Raw genomic sequence first — 13,977 nt, forward strand, 5'->3', positions numbered from 1 at the left:
TGGTGGTGTCGGGGCCATATGGCAGAGGTCAGCTGTCAGCAGCCTGTCCTGGATCATCCTCTTAGCTTGAGCTGCTGAGCTGACCCGTGCTGTCCTGCTCTGCTGGGCTCTGCGGGCAGCAGTGAGGCTGGAGTGTGAACTCAGGCTGCTTCTTCCCACTGCAGGCTTTGCTTACTGACCCCTGAGTGCTTCGGGCTTGAAAGCAAGGCTGTGGTTATGGGTCTCAAAGACTTGGAGTGCATCTGTGACAGCCATTTCCCTTCCTCTGTTCCGTGCCAGAAATGTTTCTGTTGTTCTGATCCCTGGGCTTAGTGGCTTTGATTGTTGTGGACTGGAGCTGCTTTTGAGCCTCATGGCAGCTTTGTGCTGTGCTGCCGTGGGCTTCTGAGGGGTGGGCTGGGAGGTGCTGAGTGCTGCCCTTCTCTGGGTGATGGCAGGGCTGGGGCAGCTGCATTTGTGCTCATGTGCTTAAGGAGCAACTGGGGCCAAGAGCTGCCCCTGCTGTAGGCGTACAAAGCTGGTACCAACCTCTTGGCTGCAACAGCAGGGGTGTCCTGCTGGGAATGCTGTGAGGTGCCCCAAGCACACACAGCTAATAAAAACAGAGTGAGGGAAAAGTTCAGGGCTGGAATTAGTTCCTTATATAAAGGGTTACTGCTCCAATCTCATTAGTGTCTTAAGGAGCAGACACTCAGCTCCTGCAGCTCCTGCAGTGCAATCTGCTCAGCAATCGGCTTTGGGAGCCCAGCAGGTGCCACCACAGCCAGAGCAGCAGCTCGGGGCATCGTCCCAGCAGCCCAGCATGGAGCAGCAGCTGCCGCCCCACATCCCATAGCTGGGTGTGATGGGGCAGCCGGGGAGGCGGCGAGCGAGTCTGTCTGCCAGCCTGAGGGCTGGGGCACGGCGGGGCTGCCGCACGCCGGAGGAAGAGGAGCTGCACATCCCATTTGCACAGGAGAGCCTGGTGAAGCAATGGAGCTCCATGCAGAACGTGGCAGACCGGAGCCAGGAGGACAGCAAGGTCCCCGTTCGAAGGAACAAGTACTTCCTCAATCTTAATGTGGGTGGCAAGTTGTTCCACATCGCCTGCAGGGTGGTGGCCCGGTACCCCGTCACCAGGCTGGGCAAGTTGGTCACCTGCACCGACCCCACGAAGAAGCTGAAGCTCTGCGACGACTACTCGGTGCAGAAGAACGAATACTTCTTCGACAGAGACCCTTCCATCTTCCACTACATCTTCCACTTCTACCGCAGCGGGGTGCTGTGGATCATGGACGAGATGTGCCCCAGTAACTTTGTGGAGGAAATCGAGTACTGGGGGATCCACCTGAAGTACTCCCAGCGCTGCTGCCGGATCCTGTTCGAGGAGAAGCAGGACGAGCTCAGCGAGTACCTGAAGATCCAGAAGGAGCTGGAGGCGGAGCTGGAGCCCACGGACTCGGCGGAGCAGTTTGAGGGCAAATGTTTGGGGAGGTTCCGCAGGGCGATCTGGAACCTCATTGAGAACCCGTATTCCTCCGTCCCGGCCAAGATCATCGCCGTCATGTCCAGCTTCTTTGTGCTCATCTCCATCGTGGGCATGACGCTGAGCACGGTGGAGGAGATGAAGCACAAGACAGGGAAGAAGTGGATGGAGCAGATGGAGATGATCTGTGCCATCTTCTTCACCTCCGAGTACCTGATGCGGCTCATCTCCTCCTCCAGCTTCAAGAACTTCCTGCGGGCAGCGCTCAACGCCATCGACCTGGTGGCCATCCTGCCCTTCTACATCCAGATCCTCTTTGAAAACCTGGATGAGGGAGAGACGCTGTACCACGAGGAGCTGCACAAAGTGGAGAACGTGAGCAAGCTGGGCAAAGTGCTCAAACTCATCAAGCTCATGCGGATCTTCCGCATCCTCAAGCTGGCGCGGCACTCCACAGGGCTCCGCGCCTTCGGCTTCACCATGAGGCAGTGCTACCAGCAGGTCTGCTGCCTCTTCCTCTTCATCGCCATGGGCGTCTTCACTTTCTCCGCTCTCATGCACTCGGTGGAGCACGACGTGCCGGGCACCAACTTCACCAGCATCCCCTACGCGTGGTGGTGGGCAGCGGTAAGGAGGGCTGCAGTGCGGCTGTGGGATGGGGTGGAGGCGGCGAGGAGCCGAGCTGGGGCTGTCAGCCCTTCCCTGCTTCCACCTCCACCTGCTCCTTTTCCCAAGCAAACCCACTCTCAAACCCCATCTCCTGCCCCAGCTCTGTGCTGCATGGCTCTGCTGTGTCGGTGCATCGCCCCATACTGGAGCTGCAGCGTGGGTGGGTGATGGCATTCAAGGCCAGGCTGGATGTGGCTCTGGGCAGCCTGGGCTGCTGGTTGGTGATGCTGCTGACAGCACAGGGTGCTGAAACTCAATGATTATTGTGACCCTTTGCAACCCAGGCCATTCTATGATTCCCCCCCCAGGTCAGCCTCTCCACTGTGGGCTATGGGGACACAGTGCCTGACACAGTGCTGGGCCGGATTGTGGCGTTCGGCTGCATCTCCTTTGGCATCATCCTCAATGGCATGCCCATCTCCATCCTCTACAACAAGTTTTCGGACTACTATGCCAAGCTGAAGGCACACGAGAATGAGAGCAGCCTCTCACTGAAGCTCTCCCGGCGGCTCCGTCTGAAGCAGCGCATCCTGCGGCGGCTGTCGGAGTGCTGCCGCTCCGATCCCCACGGCCACCACTGAGCCCCAGCACCGGGTATGTGGGGAGCTGAGCTGGGGAGCAGGGTTTAATAAACCAGCCTCAAACCGTGCTCTGTCTCGGGTCATTGGCGCAGAGCAGCATCATGACAGCAGGATGTTAAACGCTGCCCGTGTTCAGCAGCTCCTGCACACTGCTGTGTCCATTGGGCTCTTTGCTGTTCCCTCAAAGCACAGCACACATATGGGAGCACTCAGTCACCCCTTGTGCTGTTTGGAGAGCATGGCCAGGGCAGCAGCACCCACTGCCTGCACCCCCCCCAGTGCCCACCCCACAGGCAGCATCATCACAGAGGGAACCCCACTGAGAACAGCACGTTTAATAGTTCCTCTGAGTTCATTTTACAAAGCACAGCAATGTACAGGCATTTACAGGACACCGATTTCGGCCATATATTAGTGCTCTCACTATATACATATGGTACAGTCACTGCAGGCGGGGAAACCTGCACAGAATCAGCCCTGAGTCCAACCCTGAGCCTTCCCAGCACCAACAGGGTCACCCCCAGCAGAGCTGCTCTGCAATGGAGGGGGGGGAGGTCTCTGCATCAATGGCAGCCGCAGCTCCCAGCCACCATATCGTCGTACTGCTTGAGGACCACGTTCTCATCGTCGTCGAAGTAGAGCAGGTTGATGGAGTGGAGCTTGTCGGGCACACAGCAGGGGCTGCTGACACCCTCGCTCAGCTTCAGGGCGTTGATGATGGACTGCACGGTGGCGTGGTTGGTCGGCCGCATGTTCTCACCCAGGGGGAAGGGGCAGGAGCCCCGGCAGTGGTAGGCGTTGTAACCCCGGGGTGAGATGATCCACCCCGACCAGCCGATCTCCTCGAAGTCCACGGACAGGGGGTGCCTCTGGCAGGGCTGCAGTCGGTCCACAGAGCGAGCGCTGCGTGGGCCGGTCAGCTTGGCAGGGAAATCCCGGGGCTGGGAGGCTGCCAGAGATAAGAACTGTTCTGTTAGTGAGAGCATGAGCCTGAGAGGAAGGGCAGAGAGCGGAGCCACCCCTTGTGCAGTCACTGCAGATACTGGGAGGTGACAGCTCTGCAGCCCCACGGTGGTCATCAGCACGGGCTCAGCTCTGAGCTGGAGCCTGCAGGCAGGGACCTGGGCACGGCCCCATCTGTGCTGCACCCACCTGGCACTCCAGCCATGGGCAGGGATGCTCCTCGGCGCCCATCATCTGTGAACAGGACCAGCATGGGCTTCTTGCTCTCATGGTGGTCCCCGCTGGATGCAAACTGCACGGTGGGGGCCTCGAGTGTGCTCCCACCCAGACCATGGACCGTCACCAGCAAACCTCGGTTGCTGCTCTCATCCTGGGTCCAATCCCGAACCTGCGGAAGCAAACATAGAGTCACCACAGGGTTGGAGCTGCAGCTGTGTCCCCATGTGCCCAGGACGTGGCAGGGTGGGCGATCGGACAGCAGCACCGCAATGGGGCACCCACCCACCCCCACCCCTCCCTACAGGCTGCACGCCCCGACCTCGGGCAGGCACCACTGGCACAGAATGGAGTGAAATGGGTTAAAAAGGTGCTCAGGTGCAAAAAGGCCATTTCTTCCCTCCGTGCCATCCATATACCCACTGTGGGGGCACTCACAGCCTGCGTGATGGCAAAGACCTCCCAGCCCGAGCCCTGCAGTGAGAGCAGCCTGGATGCCAGCAGCTTCTGTCCTTCGGGGGAGTCTGGCTCAGTCTTGTCCAGGATTTGGTACACGCTGACCTGGGGATGGAGGCAAAGGGCGGTGAGCAGCCACGGCCTGGGGGGAGGAAGAGGATATGGGGGGGGGGGGGGGAAGGATGGATACAGGGAGAAAGCAGCGGCACATCACTGCTGGGCACAGCTGGGCACATCCCTGCCCCCATCCGCACCCCAACCCCCTCACCTGGTCTTTTGGGGCTCACCTGACAGAAGTGGTGCCTCCTGGGCCCCTCAGTGGCTCTCGGCCACAGACGGAAGAGGTGCAGCTCCGCCGTCAGGATCTTCTCGTTCTTGGCCACGCTGGAGAGCACAAAGAGGAACCGCATCTTCTCGCTGTGAGCTGCAGGGAGGGACAGGTCGGGAAGTGAGACCAAACGGCCCCATCCCACAGCCCCCATCCCCAGCACCGCAGGGACCCCCCCCTTACTTCTATCCAGGAAGCTGCGGACCGTGTTGCCCTCCAGGACGTCGGGGTTTTTGGTGACGCCATCGGCGTTGGCCACCGCGTTGAACAGATCCACCATGTACTGCGGCGGCTGTTTGACGTGGGCTGGGGGCGGCGGGGGGTCCTCCATGCCAAACACTTCCAGCAGCTTCTTGAGAGCCTCAGCCCTGCGGCTCTCCGGGGACGCCGGCCGTGCCAAGGCCAGCAGCAGCAGCACAGCGCCCAGCATGGCTCTGCGTCCCAGCCCCAGCCAGACTCCCCTCTGCAACCCCAGCCCCGCATTTATAACTGGCTGGAAAGATGGATTGGAGTCAAATATGCACATGGGCAATCAGGAGGGTAAAGAGAGCTAATAGCCATGCTAACAAGGTGCAAAGACAGGCACCCTGCACCAATTAGTCCCAGTACACAACGGGAGGGGAGGGCTGGGGGACGAGGGTCCAGCTGCGCCCCTCTGCAAGGCTGCCCTGACTGCCTTTGCTCTGCATAGGAGACTAACTGGATTTTAATGACAGTTTTGGTCCTATTTTAATAGGACCAACAGGAACAACCGCAGCCAGGCTGGACCGGGCCGCATCTCCTCCTGTTCCCATGCAGTTCGTGGCTGTAGGGTCTCTGTGCTGGGATCAGAGCCCACCTCTTGTTTGTGCACATCCACACAGCGCACCCCAAGCTGCACGGCCAGCTGCCATCTGTCCTCTACCCCAACCCCACATTCCAATGGTGAAAGGGCCATTAATTATCCAGAATACACAGAGAGGTGACCACAGGCTGGGGTTAATTGGCAGAGGAAACTCTTCACATCCTTTCCTTCCCCTTCCCTGCCTGCCAGCATCCCATAGGACCGAGGCTGCTCCCCACACCGCCCCGAGGTGCCCACCCCCCCATTCCCCTCCTGCCCACATTCTGCCCATGCTGTGCACAGAGCAGCTGGCCGCGCAGTGCCAGACACCACACGTGCAGGGCAACATCCCGGGACGTTGGGGCAGAGCTGCCAATTGCCTGCAATGTTTACCTTACAAGCTGCCAAGCATTTTGCAGAGGGTTCATTTCCAACAAGTGCTGCTCTCATTGAAACCAGCGGTTCTCATTGATAAAAGCCACCTTCTGCCATTTACATACAGCACAGACAGTCTGGCAGGGGTCTCACAGTGGCCCCACCTGATGAACCCCCCCCCGCACTGCTGGACGGCCACCCCTGCCCACTTCTGTACAGGGCTGGATGCCCCCCATCCCCTGTGCCCAGCTCTGCCTTCCTCACCCAAGGGTCTGTCCCTACCTCCCAGTGCAGCTCAAAGTGCCCACGCAGAGCTGGGATTTCTGCCTTTGGGGGTTGATCTGCCCCCTCCCGGCCTGAACCAACCAGCAGAGCATCCCTCTCCTGTCCCCATCCCACCCCACGGGCTCCGATGGCACTGCGGGCAGGGGATGGCACCGGCAGCTCCATCGGGTTATTCTGCAGCCCACGCCACTGCAGGGATGGATGCAGCCAAAGCAGAGGGTGCTGCCCTGAATCCGCTCAGCTGTTCCCCCCAGAATCAGCCCAGGAGCTGCAGGGCATCACTGCAGGGCGTTGGGCTGGGGCAGCCGGCAGCTGTGCTTACCTAAGCAGGCGGGATCCCCCGAGGAGCAGCGGCCCCAGCTCCTTCCCACCTCAATTTCCTGCACAGATTTGCAACACAAAGGCACGAAGATCCCCCTCAGCACCACGCTGGGGACACCCCGGGGGACGGCCCCAATACACAGCCCAGGGCAGGCAGACCCACACCAAGGAGGTTTTGGGGATGCAGCATCCAACCTCCAAACTGCTTCCCAAATAAACCCCTCTCAGCTCCCTCACTTGGCTTTGGAAAGAATCCCCCATCCCCAGTGAAGGCTGTTGGCTGCTTTCAAGCACGGATGGTGACTCCTTACGAGAGCCCCGGACTGCTGGAATGGGGGATGTTTTTACCACCATCCCTCATGGCTGAGGGGCAATAAAGGGTGGACCCCCCCAAGAGCAGCACAGCCCAGGCTGCTGTGGGCAGGTATTGCTCCTTCATCCCACAGCTCTCCATGCTGTGACCAACTCATGTTGGTTTCCAAGCAATGTGCAGGCAGAGAATGGTAACAGCCTCCCCCAGAGCCCCCCTCCTCCTGTGCCAGCAGCAAACATTCATCTTGGACAGCAGAAATGCAGGAGGAAAGTGGCCCAGGGGCAAAGGGAAACCCAGCTGAAGGGGGGGGGGGGTCAGTCGGCATTTCCCAGCTGGGCCGTTATCACCCAATGAGGCACCATCAGCCACCCCGGGGACAACTGCACCTTCCTGTCACACCTGTGGGGTGCACGGATTCTCCCTGCCCTGGAAATGAGCACTTGAGGCCGCCCGTGTGTCCCTGCAGACCCCCATGGGGTGGATGCCACCAGCCATTCCATTCCCTCTGACTCAGTGCAGCACCGAAGGGACCCGCTCTGCTTCAGCCCAGCAGGTTTTGCTCTGTTTGGGACAACTGAGTCTGCAGTTCTCATCTCTAAGTGACTTTGGCACCACTTTAGTGGCCAACACTTTACAGCTGCATGTGTAACTGAATCCAGAGCTGCTCCCAAAGGCCACAGACCCACGGTGAACAAAGGGACCCATTGTGTCCTGTCAGGACACCCCACAGCATCCCTGAGCCTCTGCTCGTGGGCTCAGCCCAAAGGCAAACCCTGATTGACCCACTGTGAGCAGGCGATGCTGCCCAGCAAAGCACAGTAGGGAGAGATCAGACACAAAACCAGGCAGCCCTATGGGCCCTGTGCTCAATGGGCCTGAATCAGCCCCGAGGGCAGCAAAAGGAACCTGCTGGCAAGGAAGGCACCGTGCAGCTCTGCCCAAAGCAGGACAGCTCATGGGCCACGCGCTGTGCTTTGGCAAGGGCAAGGAAGGCTGCAGCACAGCCCAGCAGATCCATGCACAGGAGAAGGGCCAGGTTCAGCAATGAGAGCAAAGGAGAAGAGCAGTGAAACACGGCAGGCAACGCCTTCAAAAGCAGGGATTTATTACTGTCCAGCTGTGACCATTGCAGAACTTGATGGAGCCATGCAGCCCTAACAGCAACACGAGCCTCTCTGCAGCTCATCTGTGTGCCTGGAGCGGAGCATCCCTTCCAAACTGCATCTGTGCCACAGGAACAGCAGAGCAGCACAGAGCAGCATCACTCAGAACAGCCACTCAAAACAGCTCCACCTTTAATTGCACTGACCAAAAAGGAACCCAACAAAACACACAGAGACCAAAACATCCACTTCAATAATGTATCTACAGACCAGCAGGTAGGGATAAACCAACAGGGAGCTGCCTCGGGAGCTCAGCTCTGCTCCATGGTGCCCTGGGGGGGGGCAGGGCTGGGGAGCAGCAGCAGAACAAGGAGATCAGAGTCCTACAAAATACTTACAACAAAAGCTTTCAACAAAGATCTTACAGAGACTCAGTCGTTACACAAAGCACCGCGGCTGCCCACGTCGGTGTCCCACTGCTGGGAAGTGCAGCCGGTGCCGGCCGACCCATCTGCACAGAACCCCATTGATGAGCAGCTCAGTCCAAAGTGCCTGGAAACAAAAACAACGATGAAGCAAAGCAGCCTCAGGGACCAGAAAGGAAAATGAAACGCAGCTACAAGAACAGCTGAAACTCGGGTTTATAGGGAGCTGTGGGTCTATGGAGGGGGCTATATGGGGATGCGGGGCTAAAAGGCCCAGATAAAGGGAGTATGGGGGGGAAATATGGGGCTATGGGGGGCTGTACCAGGGATATAGAGGAATATGTGGCTACAGGGAGCAGTGGGGGGGGGCTATAGGAGGCTGTAGGGTTATAGGGGGGGCTATAAGTGGGGTGTGGGGCTGGAAGGCCCAGATACAGACCCAGATAGTGAGACCATGGGGCTGCAGGAGGGATATAGGAAGGATATAGGAGGGATATAGGAGGGATATAGGAGGGATATAGGAGGGATATAGGAGGGATATAGGAGGGATATAGGAGGGATATAGGAGGGATATAGGAGGGATATAGGAGGATGCGGGGCTGCTTTGAAAGGGATTATGGACTAATGGGGGAAACCGAAACTCACCCTCCAGAAAAGCGAACTCATCAACAGCCTCAATGGCGTTATCTGCAAAGGGAAAAGGGCTCAGTGCCGACACAGACAGAAGGAGCAGCCGGGAAGAGCTGGGACGTTTCTCTTCTCTTCGGACCCCCCCCCCCGTTCCGCCCCGTACCCAGGTCCTTCCTCTGCAGCGTTTTCCTCTTCCCCTGCTGGGCGAACACAAACGCGTCCTTAGCGATGTTCTCCACGAACAGCTCCTGCGGGGCGAGCACGAGCGTCACACGGACAGACCGGGACGGAACGGGACAGACCGGGACAGAACGGCACGGACCGGAGCGCTGCCCCGCATTACCCCGCGCTGCCCCGCGTTGCCCCGCCCGCCCCCGCCGCTCACCGCGGCCCGCGCCAGCACGAACACGGCCTCGTGGCTGGCCAGGCTGACGTCCGGGTCCGCCTTCACCAGCGCCTTCACCCGTGACAGCGGCAGCCTGGCACCACGCGCCGCTCCGGGTCCCGCTCCCGGTCCCGCTCCTCCCGCATCTTCCGCCGCCGCCTCCGGCCCCGCCGCCGCCATCCCGCAACGCGCATGCGCAGTGAGTGCTGCCCGCGGGGCGGAGCGGAGCGCCCGCTGTCATCGCTGTGTGCCGCTGGGGGGCGCTGTGTCTGTCTGTGCCGCTGGGGGGCGCTGTGTCTCTCTGTGCCGCTGGGGGGCGCTGTGTCTGTCGGTGCCGCTGGGGGGCGCTGTGTCTCTCTGTGCCGCGGAGCCGGGCGCCCCGCACGGGACCGGGCTCCTCCCGCATTCCCGGCCGGGTTCTCCGACCTCCCGCCGCCCCCGAACTCGCCCCCCACCCGCTCTGTGCCCCACATCCCGCCCTCCGGCCCCGCTGTGCCCCAAACTTCCGCTCTGTGCCCCAAATTCGGCTCTCCGCCCTCCCTGTGCCCCAAACGCAGCCCCGCAGTCCCCATAACCCCCCCATCACCCACGGACACGGACGGGGCTCTGCTCAGCCCGTTACCCCCGGCCCGATCCTTCCTGTGCCGATGCTGCGGCCCGGGGTCGCTCCCTGAGCCCACGTCGGTTCCTGGACGGGGCAGCAGCATCTCCCCCCCCCCCCCCACTCTCACATTCAGGCCGCAGCCGCTTCCTGGCGTTGCGCGCAGCCCCGCACCAACACAACGTTAGGAAACAGCTTCTGCTTTCAGTGCCGGGCGGGCTGAGCTCCTGCAGCTCCTGCAGCTCCTGCAGCTCCTTCAGCCCCTTCAGCCCCTTCAGCCCCTTCAGCCCCTTCAGCCCCTTCGGCTCCTTCGGCTCCTTCAGCTCCTTCTGCTCGGACGGCCCGCACGGTTCTCAGGAGGGAGGAGAGCCCATAGGACGCGTCCGTGGATGGGAAATGGTGAGCGCGAATGGTCCGACCCGCACCCGCACATCGTCACAGCCGCACCGGGCTGGGGGCAGTGGCAGCTCCGGAGCCCCCCGAGCAGCTCCCGGGATGGGTCAGCACCGGGTGGGCTCAGACAGGACAAAGCATCGCGGTGCCAGACGCTGCTCAGGTCGCAGTGACAGCGGCGCCGTTGCCCCGACGGCGCCACCGCGGGCAGCTCCGCGTCCCGGCTCACGGAGCGGCCGCAAACACCGGGACGGGTCCCAGCTGGAGCCCTCGGTGCCCTCCGAGCACAAATCCCATTTTCCATCGTTTTTTCGCTGCTGTCCGTGCAGAACGTGGGCAACGTGCGCTGCTGAGCCCCCGTGGGTTCTGCCCGGGGACCAGGGGGCACCTGCCCCTTTTTAACACCAATTTCACATTATTTAATGCCCCACATTTGAGCTCCCGCGGCTGAAAATGTCGCGCTGGATTCTCTGCGCTCCGGCCGTTCTGTTGTGAAAGAAAACAAAGTGATGCAAGAGCAAAACGAACCGAAATCCCGGGAGGAGGAGAACTAAAGAGAGAGAGACGCGATGGGGGGGGGGAGGGAAGGGGGAGAGGGAGAGGTTGGGTGGGGAGAGGAGCCGGAGGGGAGAAGCGCAGCTCGCCCTGCGTGGATCCGAGCCGGGATCGTGGCAAAGCCCCGCGCTGCGGCCGCGCGCCCCAGTTCCGTGCCCCCATCGCGGGGTGAGCGGCGCAGGAAACGCTCCGGTCACAGAATTGGGGCAGATCCGCCGCCTCTCGGCCTCTTTTCTTCTGTTGTTGGTTTGGGTTTTTTTTTTGCCCTCAGCGCAGCGTGTTCCGGCAGCGCCGTCGGGGCTCAGCGGTCGCGTTCCCCGCGGGGCACGGGCTCAGTTTTCCTCCGTAACGGCTGAACCGGAGCTTCCCTTGGTCCCGCAGGAGCACCCGGACGGTAAAGAGGCGGCGGGGCGACACCTGCGAGCGAAGCTGAAGGACGGCGTGAAACCTCCCGCAGCGGCCGGGCGGGCGCGGGGTCCCCCCGCAGTTTTCCTCGCCACGGTGACGGGACGGGCGCCCGCGTCGGGCTCCAAGGGCGAACCGCCCCCCTCGTCCCCCCTCGCCGGGACGATGGGCCTCAGCAGAACCGCTGCGCCCCGCGGCAAAGCTCACATCGAGGGTCCCGGCTCCCGTCCGACGCCCGCCCCCCAGAGCCCGGAGTGGATGGCGCGGCTGAAGAAGGGCATCGCTCCGAGCGCCGCCTCCCACCCCCCGGCTGCCAAACCGGGAGGACGGGACGCGGACAACAAGGGGGTCGGAGCCGCCTCCCGCCCCCCCCCGAGGAACCAACCCCCGCACAAATGGCCGCCGCTCAATGACGCGGCCGCTCCGTCGCTCCCCGCCGCAGGAGCAGCCGCTGCCGGTGGAATCCGGGGCTCGGGGCACCCCCCGCGCAGGAAGCCGCTGCCGCACGCTGCGCTGCTGGGAGCGAGGCCGGCAAAGCCACGGCGGCCTCCGGGGGTGGATCTGACGAAGTTCCATCGGGCTGCACCCCACGGGGAGCCCGGCCGGGCCGCTGCGGGGCCACGGAGCGCTGTGCTGGGTACGGCGTGGGGATGGGGATGGGGATGGGTACAGGGTGGGGATGGGGATGGGTGCGGGGTGGGGATGGGGATGGGTACGGGGTGGGGATGGGGATGGGTACAGGGTGGGGATGGGGATGGGTACGGGGTGGGGATGGGGGGCCGCACACCCGGCTGCCTTCTGGTCCCTCGTTGGACCAGTGCAACCTGTGGTTGCTCCCTCTGCCCCCAGGTTACACAACGCAGCTCCCACCGCGGGACGCTCAGAGCGCAGCAGGGTCAGTACCGGGGAGGGACTTTTATTTCGGGGGTCTCTGACCGAGTGGGAAAAGCATGAAGTGGGATGGTGGGGGGTGGGCCGGGACCCCCGTGATGCTCCCCCGGCGGTGCACACACCATCCTGGGCTCCCTGACGGTGCTTTGCTCCATCCCAGCGGTGGGGAGGAGATCTACGATGACGTTGAGAGCGTTGAGCTGCTCGGGAGAGACCGAAGCTTCCCGCCGCCCCCCACATTCCGGCCGCCAACGCATCTGCAGCCCAGAGGAGGTGGGGGCAAAGGGGGGTGTGGGGTGGGGGGGACGAGGTGCCCCCACTGCCCAGTGGGGCCTGTGACACCAGCCCTGCTTGTCTAAGGGGTGCAGATGCACTCAGGGTGTGTGGGCACCCTGGAGGCCATGGGAAGTGATGCTCTCAGCCCCCACCACCCTGCGTAGCCCTCTCCATGCTTGGTTTTACAGGGGGAGGTGCTGCTCAGGCCCCCAGCACGGTCGCGCTGCTGGTTGCTGCACAAAGGTAATGAGGGGGGTGAGAACCTCTGGGCCAGGGCACCAGGGGGGCAGCGGGAGGGGGTGAACCAAACCTTCCCAGCACTCACAGCGTCTCTGCAGAGGAGCTCAGAGCTCCTGGAAGGCGAAGCCAATGACACTCAAGGAATGCAAGAAGGAAGAGAAAGCAGACCGGGAGTTTCAGAAGAAATTCAAGGTGAGCAGCCAGGAGCTTTTCCTTCCCAGCTCCCCCTCGCTGTGCAGAGGGGCTGCGTGCTCCAAGAGCAGCTGGTGCCCAGCCGGCTCCCCCAGGGCAGACCGAGCCCACAGCGCCGTGCTGCCCCATAGAGGAGGCGGTTGGAGCTCAGGCAGCCAAACTCTGCTCGTGTCTCAGTTCGAAGGGAACATCACCGTCCTGACCCGGATGATGGTCGACCCCGCGACGACGGAGAAGAGGGGAGGGGGGAAGAACCTCCCGCTCAGACGGGGTGAGATCCTCGATGTCATTCAGTTCACCAACAAGGAGCAGATTCTCTGCAGGAACAGCCAGCGGAGATGTAAGTCGGCCGCTGCCCCACACAAAGCATCGCTCCTGAGGGATCCCAGCTCCATCCCTGGAGCTGCTCTGCTCCCTCCCAGCCTCCCCCCCCCCCAATGCTTCTCCTCACTCTATTGCAGACGGTTACGTGCCCCGCGCTGCGATGCTGCATCTGTGAGTATCTCCTTCCCCAGCCCTTCCTCCCGGCACCAAGAGGGGCCGCAGGGACATGTGGCCCCTTCTGAGGACAACCTGGTGTCCCAGCTCTGCGGAGGAGCTGCCCGGAGGGGCACAAGGGGCAGAGATGGGGCAGAGATGGGGCAGGGCTGCCCCGTCGCGGTGGGGGCTGCGGGGTCCTGGAGCACTCACAGCTTTTCCCCCACAGGGACACGGACATCTACGACGATGTTGATCTGTACGGTAGGTGTGAGTAAAGCACTGCCGGTCCCACGTGCCCCAAGCAGAGCAGCAGAGCCCCCCACGTCCCTCGAGTCCCCCACGGAGCCCCGCTGAGCGCTGTGCAGCCCAAATGGGGGCGGCTGCATCACTGCGGTGCTGATGGGTGAACGTCTGTTCCCACCGGCAGAGTGACCGACCCGAAGCACCACCGGACCCTGAGGGCTGAAGCTCCGATGCTGGAGGGGCTGCGAGGGCCGGTCCCGCAGCGCAGAGGTTTGGGAGGGTGGTTCAGATGGAGCCCGCGGCGCTTTGTTTGATTGGTGTGAAACGTGGCACTGATTTGTCTGGTCTCTGGTGTTTGGTTGG

The 13,977-nt window shown here is 62.0% G+C and overlaps 4 protein-coding genes across 4 annotated transcripts; 2 read left to right on the plus strand and 2 right to left on the minus strand.

The window, feature by feature from the left end:
* Positions 1-798: 798 nt before the first annotated feature.
* LOC107325575 (potassium voltage-gated channel subfamily V member 2-like) lies at positions 799-2,782 on the plus strand. The gene is made up of 2 exons (XM_015886587.3): positions 799-2,092; positions 2,443-2,782. The coding sequence occupies exons 1-2, from the start codon at positions 845-847 to the stop codon at positions 2,713-2,715; spliced, it is 1,521 nt and encodes a 506-aa protein (XP_015742073.2). The 5' UTR covers positions 799-844; the 3' UTR covers positions 2,716-2,782.
* A 253-nt stretch (positions 2,783-3,035) lies between these two features.
* Positions 3,036-5,352, minus strand: LOC107325334 (bone morphogenetic protein 2-like). The gene is made up of 5 exons (XM_015886070.3): positions 4,862-5,352; positions 4,638-4,774; positions 4,333-4,455; positions 3,868-4,066; positions 3,036-3,664 (listed from the first exon to the last, which is right to left on the minus strand). The coding sequence occupies exons 1-5, from the start codon at positions 5,202-5,204 to the stop codon at positions 3,279-3,281; spliced, it is 1,188 nt and encodes a 395-aa protein (XP_015741556.2). The 5' UTR covers positions 5,205-5,352; the 3' UTR covers positions 3,036-3,278.
* A 2,531-nt stretch (positions 5,353-7,883) lies between these two features.
* On the minus strand, positions 7,884-9,539 carry POLE4 (DNA polymerase epsilon 4, accessory subunit). Its single transcript, XM_015886784.3, has 4 exons — positions 9,339-9,539; positions 9,117-9,201; positions 8,969-9,010; positions 7,884-8,450 (listed from the first exon to the last, which is right to left on the minus strand). Exons 1-4 carry the CDS (start codon positions 9,516-9,518, stop codon positions 8,437-8,439), a joined length of 321 nt encoding a protein of 106 aa, XP_015742270.2. The 5' UTR covers positions 9,519-9,539; the 3' UTR covers positions 7,884-8,436.
* Positions 9,540-10,151: 612 nt separating this feature from the next.
* Positions 10,152-13,961, plus strand: PRAM1 (PML-RARA regulated adaptor molecule 1). The gene is made up of 10 exons (XM_085517466.1): positions 10,152-10,338; positions 11,269-11,929; positions 12,142-12,187; positions 12,344-12,456; positions 12,648-12,702; positions 12,798-12,891; positions 13,069-13,231; positions 13,353-13,386; positions 13,598-13,632; positions 13,799-13,961. The coding sequence occupies exons 1-10, from the start codon at positions 10,336-10,338 to the stop codon at positions 13,801-13,803; spliced, it is 1,209 nt and encodes a 402-aa protein (XP_085373592.1). The 5' UTR covers positions 10,152-10,335; the 3' UTR covers positions 13,804-13,961.
* Positions 13,962-13,977: the final 16 nt, after the last annotated feature.

Source organism: Coturnix japonica, chromosome 16 (genome assembly GCF_054131305.1).
Source record: "Coturnix japonica strain WE chromosome 16, WE-NBRP24, whole genome shotgun sequence".
NCBI classification, from domain to species: Eukaryota; Metazoa; Chordata; class Aves; order Galliformes; family Phasianidae; genus Coturnix; species Coturnix japonica.

Excerpts from the sequence above, each read along its gene's own strand:
- LOC107325575 (XM_015886587.3), top strand. The coding sequence starts at position 845 with ATGGGGCAGCCGGGGAGGCGGCGAGCGAGTCTGTCTGCCAGCCTGAGG. Across the intron at positions 2,093-2,442 it reads ACGCGTGGTGGTGGGCAGCG|GTCAGCCTCTCCACTGTGGG; the intron begins GTAAGGAGGGCT and ends TTCCCCCCCCAG.
- LOC107325334 (XM_015886070.3), bottom strand. The coding sequence starts at position 5,204 with ATGTGCATATTTGACTCCAATCCATCTTTCCAGCCAGTTATAAATGCG. Across the intron at positions 4,775-4,861 it reads CCGCAGCTTCCTGGATAGAA|CTCACAGCGAGAAGATGCGG; the intron begins GTAAGGGGGGGG and ends CCCTCCCTGCAG. Across the intron at positions 4,456-4,637 it reads GGAGGCACCACTTCTGTCAG|GTCAGCGTGTACCAAATCCT; the intron begins GTGAGCCCCAAA and ends CTCCATCCCCAG.
- POLE4 (XM_015886784.3), bottom strand. The coding sequence starts at position 9,518 with ATGGCGGCGGCGGGGCCGGAGGCGGCGGCGGAAGATGCGGGAGGAGCG. Across the intron at positions 9,202-9,338 it reads TCGTGCTGGCGCGGGCCGCG|GAGCTGTTCGTGGAGAACAT; the intron begins GTGAGCGGCGGG and ends CTCGCCCCGCAG. Across the intron at positions 9,011-9,116 it reads GCTGCAGAGGAAGGACCTGG|ATAACGCCATTGAGGCTGTT; the intron begins GTACGGGGCGGA and ends TTCCCTTTGCAG.
- PRAM1 (XM_085517466.1), top strand. Across the intron at positions 11,930-12,141 it reads GCCACGGAGCGCTGTGCTGG|GTTACACAACGCAGCTCCCA; the intron begins GTACGGCGTGGG and ends CTCTGCCCCCAG. Across the intron at positions 12,188-12,343 it reads GACGCTCAGAGCGCAGCAGG|CGGTGGGGAGGAGATCTACG; the intron begins GTCAGTACCGGG and ends GCTCCATCCCAG.